The sequence below is a fragment of the Vanessa tameamea genome, chromosome 8 (assembly GCF_037043105.1).
Source record: "Vanessa tameamea isolate UH-Manoa-2023 chromosome 8, ilVanTame1 primary haplotype, whole genome shotgun sequence".
In the NCBI taxonomy this organism is placed as follows: domain Eukaryota; kingdom Metazoa; phylum Arthropoda; class Insecta; order Lepidoptera; family Nymphalidae; genus Vanessa; species Vanessa tameamea.
In genome coordinates, this window is record NC_087316.1 from 5,607,969 (window position 1) to 5,620,256 (window position 12,288).

Here is a 12,288-nt window from a genome sequence, read left to right on the forward strand (position 1 = left end):
TACATAATTCAATGACAGAATAAGAGAAAGTCAGAGAGAACGATAGCGGGAGATTAGTCCACCAACTAAAAAAATAACTACAAAATTATCATATCTTTGACGTGTAGATATGTTTTTTTTTTTTTTAATCTATCTGCACAGACTTTCTTAGTCAATACTTGGCAGTAGAAAAGTAAAATAGGTTTTATGTAACAGAAATATTTTGATTATTTATATGTCTAAATAGAATGTCAAAGCTGAGAACGCATTGAAAAAAAATAGTGCCAAAGCTTGCTATTAAATACACGCACTCTAGTAAAGTAGTATGATGTTTGGGCGAGTGTCAAGCTTTGCATTCACGCACACCAAGATATTAAAGCTGGCCCGTTTGTTTTAATAAGCAGTAGTAGTTAATACACAAATAATCTAAGTAAAAATGTTTGAAATCGGTGCCATACCATTGAAGATTTTTTTTCTTGCATTTTATCATCATTATTATTATTCAATTTAAATTATATTCAGCTATAAATAATTATTGATATTAACCATATTGCTAAAAGTAACATAACTTTCTGTGGTCTAAAACTTATTTGCTTGTAAAATTCATTTCGTCTGTACGAATTCGAGGTGGATAAAAAAAATCATTTTTAATGACTATTCTTGCATATGCGTTCGATCTCAATTGAATATTACAAGATTGCTATAGTTTGTTTCATTTAACTAAACTCCGATGTAATCACACATTCCTTTCCGTCTCGTTGGATTTGTACGTTTGATAAAGTTGTATTTATTGTTATCGGACAAAAAACTGGGTTACATTTTGCACAATAGATAAGAGGAATATTAATAAAATCAATATCCATTTGGAATGAGTTCTCGATTTGTGAAGTTTTGTAAGCAACTAATTGGTATACATATTAGAGAATGAGAAAGAATTAATGAATGACATGAATCTTAACGAGGAATACAGATCTGGTCAAGCGTAAGTTTTCATGTTGTCAGATAGTGTTTGAAATAATTCATGTTCATGTTCGGCAGAGCAGGAAAACATTGCACGGAACCTAAATAAGATGTTGGATCTTCTCCCACGTGTCAGTCTATCCTATATATGAAGATGCTTTTGTCCATAGGAGTCATGACATGTTTTTACCGTTACTGGATGAGTCTACTTATCTTACATCTGAATTAGGCATTCATGATAATGTAATTGAATGTACTATTTCTCATGATTTACTATAATGGCCAAGTTTTTGGAGCAAACTGGTTGTAGGCGACTCGTTGATCGTGTTTGATTTGAATTTCGAACAATGGATGCGTATGCTCAGCTCAGGTACCAACCGTTTCACAATGTTTTAAATTCATACCTGGGTTAGTCGCTTTGTTCCCTTCCAGTTTTGTTTGACTTTTGAAAAAATATTGAGCGCACGTGCAAATTGTTCTAACCAGACAAAACAAGGAAATATATACGTTATTTTAATTGTAATATACTTCCATCTACTGATGTTATTAAAAATGTAGGTAATATTTCTAGACGATCAAAGTCTATAAGTCTACCAGATATTTTTAATATGTTTTTTTTTTAACTTCTCGAATGGTTGAAGGGTCCAATAGATAAAACTTGTTATTAACAGAAGGTCACGAGTTCAATTCGGACAAGCACCTCTATGTTCATTTGCCTAATTTGTTTATTTGTTGGTTGACACTAAAAAAATAAACTTTTCTAAAATGGAACACCGTTAATACACCGTTAATCATGGAAACTAAGACGTTATGCAATGTACATAGTTTAATTAGTTAACTACACTGGCCGACTCCTTCTCCAAGCACAGTATTTTCGTATAGTGGTGGAACGAACTGGGTAATATTACCAGTAATATTTCTGTTATGCAATAGTCTATGAAATATATAAAAATATTATTTTAAGCATTCTTAAGCGTAGTCACTTATGTAGAGTAGCTTGAATAACAAGTGAATCAAGTATTACTCACTGAGGAAATTGTTGTCTCAATACCTACAGATTATAGTTATCTTAATATTCATTATAATTTTCCGGTCAAACTATATATAAGTATTAATTACTGATTATGTACGTGGTACAGAACTCTAGTGTTTGTAGTATAATAGGACGTAATAAAAATAATTTGTCTTTACGTCACAATTATAATATTTATTGTATTTTTTTATAGTTTTCTAACACAAATTTTTGATATACATATAAACTAACTTAGTTTAATATGATAAAGTAAATAAAATATATCAAGTTCATGGCCTACGCTCCGTTACTCTCGCGGTAAAAACGAATAAAATTGTGCGTAGTGGCATTAACGAAGATTGAGTAAAAAATTCAAGCATTGATCAGGACTAGACGAGAATGTACAATAGCGTTTTAAAGACCCGCCCGCCCCGCAGGTAGGACAGCATTCCATAATCGTAGGGTTGCCAAACATCTTGAGAAGTTATAGGACAGTGTAAGTTTATATAATAAGTCATTTAACGGTGTGCCTATATATATATGGTTATATGTATTCGTATTTTTACATCATTTTATGTATCTGTTATTTTATTAATTTCTAATATGTGTACATTTTGGAAGGACTCAATTTTAAACATAACATTTTAAATGATTTATGATCATGACAAACTTTTTATAAAATAAAACAAGCAATATTTAAAAATATTATATATAAGTGTATATAAAAGTTTGTCCTTGAAGGATTTCAATAAAATTTGATAATGGACTGTAACCAAAAAAAAACGTTACGAGCTAACACGGACACAGTTCGAAATCACTGCGTATCTCAAGTAAGAGTCCTAAATTCAAAATTTCAATGTTGTCATTCTAAAAGCAGACGGCGTCCCCGCCTCGACTCGTCCCGTCGTGATCGGTCCGGCGCAATTACTCGCAAACGGATATAAACCACTCCATCTGAAGACACTAGACACTTTTAACTTTCCCACATGACGACGTGTTCATTACACAGGAAATGAAAAATGTTTTAAATCCATAAGATTTCTACACTATGAATTTATTTATGTAACATTTATGTACCACGCCTACAATAACATTAAAATATGATAATAATATTAACGTATTTGCATTTAAAGAAGTATTTTTAAACAATATTAATTAAAATTTGTAAATATTATAAGTTTAATAGGAAGAAAGTTAATAAATGAATGAAAACAATTTTTTATATTTATTGGCACGAGAAATCAATTTCACTTATTCAAAGACATCAATATATTTCTGAATATATAATAACACTTTTACGAACATTATTGAATGTTATTGCATGTTCGTTGGTCTCGTGGCTAATTTAAACAACTGCTGAGTCTGAGGTTTAATCTCAAGTCGGTCCAATAAAAATTAATCAGTCAATAAAAAAGCCGCTGGTCCTGCGTCTGGCGTCTTTGCCATTTTAACGAATCCTACTGGAGTATTAGAGCAAAGTGAGACAGTATGGACCTATATTTGAGCATATTCTTGTACGATCATATTTCCTGCACTCTTAGCTATTCTAAGTAAATTATACTAGCTATGTATTTTATGATTATTACATTCTATGAAATAAATCAGTTGTATTGAATATTTATTACAATCGACGTTCAATACAAAAGTTTATTGAGAAAGTTATAAAAACAATAATCGTTTAGAGGCGGGGCTGGGATAACTATTAAACTACCTGAGAACAACAGGTGCATGCTGTTCCTTATACGTAATAAAAGGCAGGTAGGAGGCGCACCTTTTTTTTCGAAATTTCTTCGTATTTTTTAACTTCCTTTGTTTTTAGAATATTATCATTTTGGTTTATCCGTCGCGAACAGGTTCATACAGTTATTCGCGATAACTCTAGCTCACATCAATAATACCAAAAGAGCTTTCATTCATTGAAAAGACAATTCAATTAAATTCAGGTAGGTACTCTTGTTTTATTGCTTCTATTCATTATAATTATTATTAAACACGAGTAGTTGTGCTGTTGCAGAGTCCGGCCAATCTCACTAACTTTTCATATTAAAATATCAGTTTTTAAAGTATTTAAGCGCCATTTAACCCACATATATCTATGCTATACTTCCTTCGTAGTTTATAAATAATATAAACGCGGGAAATGTAATTAAATTTTATCTACATATTTTTAAAAATTAAATGCAGTATAATTTAAAATGAAACACACAATAAATAATAAAATAAATATATTATTAAAGTGAGTGAAATACATATTATACGAATTAATGTTGTTAGAAAACAAGAAGAGAAATCATATAATTGTATTGTGGCTTAAATCTTATCAAATTAATCTATTGATAGTTTGTAATGTAAAAGTACAGTTCTATGTGTTTTATGATATTAACTCTTATTATGTATTTTTTTTATTCCCGTATAATATCGTAAGTAATTTAATATAAAACTAAATTGGCTTCGTGATGTCATACTAAACATGGAACGGTTGATATTCGTACAATTTGATGCTCTTGCGGTATCTTTCTCTATATAAGCTAGAGATGCGCCGAGTAGGTACTTGTATTACCGAGTACAGAGTATACTCGGTTTTAAGTTTGTCAAATAGAGTTCTCGGCCGAGTTTTAAATTTTAAGTTAAACGCGGTTTACATTTCAGGTTTAAAGTTATGTACTATTAAAATAAAATGACAGTTCATCAAAATCATATAAATAATAAATAAAAATGCTTTTGATTACTTACTACTGAGATCGCCAGTTTTAATAGGGTTTTTAATATTGAATAAATACTTCTTAAAATTTAGTTTTACAGTGGATAGACGGAAAAAGGAGATCTACTTCCAGGTGAGGTGTTATGTCTGGGGACCACCGAGGAAGGTCCGCTAATCTTTCGATTCGGATCATATATATGCATACGACCGAGTAACTTCGATAGCATCATGTAGAACGCGTGACGTCAGCCTTACTTGTAGTGGGACGATATGATCCGCTCCATTACTACTAAACTCTTATCTAACTCCTTATTTTTTACCGAATAATAAACGAGTTCTTGTCGCATCTCTAATATTTACATACATATTAGGAATTTTGAATATGTACGTATTTTTCAAACAAACTAACTAACTAAGCAAACTAGTAATTGGTTAGACAATATATGTACTGTGAGCACAGCGGTACTCGAAATATTAAGAAGCTGCGCTCATAATTAAATCGTTATTATAGTTTTTGTAACAATCATAACAACTTAGAATACAATACATATTTCCACGGTAGTCAAGTTTCCTCATTTATTCTTTTAAACCACTTATTTTTTTTAAATGTAATGGTCAGTAAAATGTTATCATCTCAGTTTAGTTATTGTACAACTTTAATTACTTAGGTACCTAACTACCTACTGCAGATTTATAGAATCCCGGAATGTTCTAGAACAAATGAAGGGCGAAAAAAATCACAATTTTTAAATGCTTAAGCATATTTAGTACATCTTTATTGGAAATAATGAAATATATTTGTTTATGTAATTCGTAATTGTACCAAATGGACTTTGTTAATTTTTTTATTTTATACATACATATATTTTGAATTTTAAAAACAACTATAACGAGACATTTTAAAATATGCTTCATGATTTTTTTCTTATATACAATAAAAATATATCCCTTCTTATCCTTTGAATAAACTTGTTATCGTATAATTTGTTTGTAATTGATCGTCACATGTGTATCATATCAGTAAACGTGAAAATAGATATACCTTTTTAAATCGTCTAAATTGTATAAATGTATAGAATCATGCAACTCTTTAATATTTCATGACCAAAATTATCATTTTTTTTTTGGTGTATTAATTTTATAACAACAAGCTCTAGCAAAGCAAACGTACAATGTACGTCGAAGTGAGACTAATTGTAATGTTTACGGCATCGAACATGATAGATGAGTCACTGGTAATCAAAACACTCCTACCAGAAGTACCAGTTCTACCGCGAATTAGCTGTATAATATGGTGTTTCAAATTCTAATACCTAGAACAATGTAACATTTGTGTGGATATCTAGATTTGTATTTTGATTACATTTGATATTATATATAAGTTCTTACATCGTCATCATCGTGATAGTACATCATAAAGTTGATGTACGTTTGACTTTTATTATAACTACTTCCATAATGAATATTGAAAATACATATTAGTATAGTTTTATATTAAGTAGTAAAATGTTAATGTTCCACTTCTGGATCTCATTTAGGGAAGGCTTACAGCTTATTCCACCATGCTTCCATACATATCAGAATTTCATACGACACATGCATTTCGAGATGTTGTCATTCACCGCCAGGCGTCAAGCATGAGATGAATTATAAAAACGATTTAAACACGTAAACCCGCATTGGAGCAGCGTGGTGGAATATGCTCCAAACCTTCTCCTCAAAGGGAGAGGAGGCCTCAGCCCAGTAGTGGAAAATTTACAGGCTGTTAATGTTTATGTTAAACACGTAAAGAATCAGTTTTGCTTGCCCGGATTTGAACCCGCAATCATCCGATTAAGATCCAGATATTCTAACCATTAGACCTAGTATTAATAATAAATATACAAATATATTTTTAACCTTGTCATTAACAGTGTTAAAATACGATCGGTATAATTTATGTAAAACAAATTCATTGAATGAGCATTGCAAGTGGTATGTAGGAAAATACATTGCAGATTTCATCGATATTATTCCGACCCAGAGCTGCGACAACTTCGAAAACAATTGTAGTGCATATAATTATACCAACGCTACAACTGCTAGGAAATAATTCTTCATTTTCATAAATATAACAACCATGAAAACACATATATAAAACGAGTCTAGCGACCTTATAATTATTGTTTCATTACAATAATATAGCTTTAGGCTTAGGAATAGACTCGTCATTAAAAAAGTATTTTCACACACACAAAAGCACACAAGATAGTTAATTTGAATGCTAAGATAAAATAATACGTGTATCAAATTTCAAATGAAGCATTCTCTATGCTTCGATTGGTTAGAGCTGGAGAAGTACTGTGTTCTGTGACTACTAAACTAATTGCAAATTGTCGCATAATTGGACTTGAGACGTGACTGACGCTGCACGTGCGCGTGAGTAAGCTTAGCCTGCCCACGCAACTATTCCTCTACATGACAAAGCTAAATGGCAGCCTTTAGGAGGAAAAATATGAATATCAAGAAATATGTTCCTCGAAACTAAATTCAGAACACATTACGTAATCACTACACGCTTAGGACACGGACACACGCACCCCGCACTTCGGGATTTACGCCCGTATCGCTAGCTATTAGACTAAAATGGCAGTCAATATATGTATATGAATCAAGTAATTAAATCAGATGTCATTTGAAAGCTTAAGTTCATTTACAGAAGTTCTGTACATGAAACATGTCACGTAGAAAAATGCAGCATTTAATTAAATCTTAATAAGGGAATAACTGCATTCCATCTACTCATCGTACGCCTAGTCTTGTATGTGCAAAGAATTGAAAGGAAGTTCAAGTGTTATTCAATGTAAGATAAGTAAACGTTTAGGAATCGCAAGTTTACGTTAAGCCGGTAAATAATTCGGAAACATATAAATTACACACACATAATATATTATTTTGCGGTTACTAATTCGTAGTAGACTATTGCTAATCAAGTTATTCAGTAGCAAATTTAATACAATTAATTATTAATTACGCAACGACCGGAAATCTTTTAACGATATATTTTTTCCTATTTATTTAGATATATTATCTGTTGAATGTAAGACAGTTATGGGCTTTGGAAGTGGACATAAAACGAGATATACCGGTTGATTTTCTATAGACGATATACTATACACAGAATATTTATTTAAATTAAAGTATGTACATACAATTGCAGATTGTCAACAGAATATACAAAAAGAAATATCCCCAGTACATAGGTATATCGTAACATCGTTCATTTGATTTACGTAATTAGATTGGCTGTGGATTTCTATGGATTCCTATCCAGAACTAAACCCAGTTTTATATCATTTCCAGAGAACCAACACTTTTATATTTATGTAAGGTAAGACGTTATATAATTATTGGTTTTCAATAATCATTGAAAATTTTTTATCCTTTCGGTTCGCCGCTAAAGGTCATTTTGTGAGGATATCCTAACATACTATTAAAAAAAAACTTTGCCACCAAAAACGCAATGTATAATGTCGGGAAACTGCAAACACAATGCACTTTTTCTTCAAATTACAATAGGACGGCAATTCGACTAGACCAGACGGAACAGATATAAGGCAGATTCCAAGGCATTACGGGCTTTCCGAGGCACGAGAGTGTATAACCACCATTCTATTGGATGCTATTGAAATTCATCAAGTAAAACATAGTAATTATTAAGAGACTAACCCGGGCTAAACCTGATTTATAAGAACGCCAATAAGTATGCGTGTATGTCAGTAATCTTTTTGATACTTGGTCCACTTACCTAATTAAGCAACTCGATAAGATTAGGTAGGTTTTACGGCCGTTAAGTATCTTTTAAATTAATTGTTCGAGAACTTTCTTGTCTTTTTTTATTAATTATGAGTAGAAAAAAAGTATTAGTATAATATGCATTCAAGTGAAATAATAAGAATGTTACAGCTTTTGAAGAAAAAATTGAAGTATTCGGACAAAGACCCGCCATTAATCCACTTGACAGAAACCGAACATATGACATATGTTTCATGAGACTGGCTAATTTACATTCTTATGTTGTTTTATTATTATTAATATATTTATTTTTAATTACTATGATTATATAAATAACAAATGATTGATTATTTACAGCTTAGGACTTAGAATCTGTTACAAAGAACGTCTTATTCGATTCTAGGTAGGTGGTATTCTCTAAATAATAAAATTAATTTTTACTACACTTTCGGGAAACGAATAATAGGTTTATTGTTATATATAATGCCTGTCAAATTGCTGAGTAGGGTATGATATAGGTACCTAGACGTTTTGGGATGTATATATTGATAACAATAAATAGGTTGGCAAACGACTGAATAGGCCAACCAATGTTTAGTCCACCACCACTAACCATATAGTATTGACATTGCCAGAAATATTAACCATTCCTCACGGCACACCATCACTTGAACGCAAACAATTGGAACGAAATTTACCGAAATTTTAACGTGCCTGTAATATTACACATACCCATCAAAGCGAAACATGGCGATACAAACTATGCTATTTGACTGCATCGTATGTCTTTTCGTTAGTATATAATTCCGCAGATTCGTCGTCCTGGATCGAACCCAAATGAATTTTCAGCAATAATCTCGAGGGAAATGTAAACATAACTGTTTACATTTCCGTGATAGTCAGAAATTTCTCCGGTCGTGTCGGATTTTTTTATGCACCTGTATTTGCGCACATACTTTTGCTTTATAATATGTCCAACGCAGATATTTAGTGTCCATCGAGATTGGCTAGCGGAGTAGTAAAATTTTCACAAAGATATTATCTTCGTCACTATTTGGGTGTCAAATAACTGGGTAGAATGTACCAAAGGAGCTTGCACAAGTTCTCCTATTAGCCACATCCAACCCAAACCAAATCCACAACCATAAAATAAGTTGTGATGTTTGACACTAAAAATTCTTCAAAAACGTATATACTATTTCATAAGTTAGGACACCAAACGAACGACATGTTTCTTAGAACCGGTCTAAGTCTAAAACTATGCACCTATATCTAATAATACAATAGATGCTTCGGTCCGAATATTTGACGACAAGAATTCGTTAAAAAATATCGTATATAAAAAATAATCGTTGTAAACCTAAGTCACAGAATCACTAATTAACTAATTTGATAAGGGTCTATTTATAAACTGTTTTTATTAAAAAATAAGTCGTTTTCTTTAGGTAAGGTATATTTAGTGTAGTTTAAACGACTTAACCATTGAGTATTTATGTATTTATAACAAAGGTATTTTTTGTAATATTCAGCTCTCGATTAGCTGAATATATTAGCGCTCATAGTTATTATATGAGAAAAATTATATAAAAAAAATTGGATTGTTTCAACATTTATGAATGAATTTCAATCAATATTTTAATCGTACTCTCCATAACACATAATATAGCATAGGCAGTGGAGCGGCAAGCAACTCTTTGCCGCTCGTTAACTAGTGTTTGCGACCTTACTGTTGCGTAATTACGAGGCAATCATGCAGAAAGTTTACCAAAACTACATAGGTACATACTAGATTTGTGTAACAATTAATAAATATTAACGCTGATGCATGCTATTTGCTATTACATTAATATAATACATAGGAGTTTATCTGATTGATATTATAAACGGTAATAAGGAATATATACTATGACTTACTTTAATTACCTTGTTATTGATATCTGGTAACTTCAGTTTTAACTAAAGGTACAAACACTAACAGTTTTGAAAATATTACTTTTGTTTAGGGAAAAGTATTTTTGGTAGAAGTACTAAATCCCATGTATATCTTGATAGGTGCGCATAGTAGGAACAGGCAAGGTCGGTTACCTCCTACGATCGACGATAGTGGGCTTAGCCTGCAGGTGTGTCTGCAGGTGAATGTATATTAATGATATCTAGCCAATGCTCAATTTAGATATGAAAAAATAAGCTTTTTAAAGCAATGAATAAATAAAACCCAAAGTTATTTATATAGGTAGGTGTATTAATAAAACATTTTTTCTCAATCACGAGTTTCAATTGAAGCGAAGAGGGAATTTGGTGGTTTGATTATTCGTCATCCTGGGAAATACGTTGCAACTGTTGTAAGCCAATGTATTACGGACCTCTCCACCCTCACTTCGCCTGTTTGGTACATGGTCGCGCCATTGACAATACCACAATGTTATGTTATTCTGGTTACTTTTTGTGGTACTATGATAAATGGACTTCTACTGAGAAAGTAAAATTGGATATATACAACTTCCGGTTGGAATATCCAGTAGTTTTGCTCGACGGGAGCACATTCATGTAACTAGTAACAATTTTTATATATGTAGTTAATCCTAATAAAAGTAAATTGTGCGCAAAAACAGCATTACAAGTAAAATCCTTGCTTATTTATGATTTTCCTGTTAAGGCCACGATGAACCTGCGACTGTTACATCTAGCACACATACTAAATATTGAGGGCTGAGCCTACGGTAACTTGATATTTAACATCTACAATATATCTATGTTGCTATTTTGGGCTAGCCAGGTTTGAATCTAGTCTGACAGCATCTATAAAGTAGCAATAGCGTTCTACAACGATCTGATAATTTGTCGCGAAAGTGGTTTTCGCGCCATCGAGATCATACATTCCATAGCGAAATGATCATTAGATACGCAAAAACAAGATGTAGCCGAGATTGCAAATCGTGACATTTATAAAGGATTGCTTATAATACGTACTTGGCATATCTTTTTTTTTAATTTTGTTAGATTGATGAAAATATACCGTAATTAAGTAGATACCGAAAGTACCATTAGTACCATTTCATTGAAGTAAAGTTTACGTTACTAGAAAACAGTTTGAATATTTCAACCGATAACAATATTAAAACGGCGTACATTGATGCAATTGATTATGTTACCGTATAAAACGATAGAAGGAACTGACCTGTCCGGTAGCTTTTTTATATCGAAGTGTTGCTTCTCGTATGAGGTCCCTGACCAACAGGTCGCCAGCGCCACAAGGAACCAACACCCGCACAGAACCAAAACACACCGTCACCTTCATATTGACACTTCACTTATGATTCACTTGGCAGCGTTGACCGCTCACCACACATTATATTCACAAGCTAGCATATTAGTTTGACAAAAAACTAATAAGAGCACAACACTATCTAGCGCACATGGTAATGGTAGCCCTATGTCGAAGCCGTTCACAAAGCACCGTTGAAATAAAAATTACAAAACTGGCAGTTCGGACGTGAGTTTTCATAGCGCTGTATACAGATCATACGTTAGCACTTAATTGGTTGCAATATTTTGTCAGCATCAATTCAGCACAAGTATAGAAATAGCATTCAACATTGAACGCATTACGATAAGATTACACAAAATACGGGCATGAGCGCAAAACGGCAACGGTCATAGTGACTCGCGAGTAGTATGAATAAGAATTCGTTGTGAAGTAGTTTGTAACAGCGGGACGAGGTGGAGCGGGGTGCGACCGGTTCCGCGCGCAACCAATCGGCGGCAGCGTCACGGCGGGCAGCTGTGCTGTGCTCCGCGACTCGCGCGTAGAGGTGGCCGACGTGCCGCGTCATACCCACTTGCTACCGCACGATGTGTTTCA

The 12,288-nt window shown here is 32.6% G+C and overlaps 1 protein-coding gene across 2 annotated transcripts in view; it reads right to left on the minus strand.

Moving 5' to 3' along the window:
- The window catches only part of LOC113400133 (partitioning defective 3 homolog), a 48,524-nt gene extending 36,409 nt beyond the window's left edge, over positions 1-12,115 (minus strand). For both annotated transcript variants that reach the window (XM_064215486.1, XM_064215483.1), the window contains exon 1: positions 11,605-12,115. In XM_064215486.1, coding sequence (XP_064071556.1) covers positions 11,605-11,724 — 120 coding nt within the window. In that variant the 5' untranslated portion in view covers positions 11,725-12,115. The remainder of the gene's footprint in view (positions 1-11,604) is intronic.
- Positions 12,116-12,288: the final 173 nt, after the last annotated feature.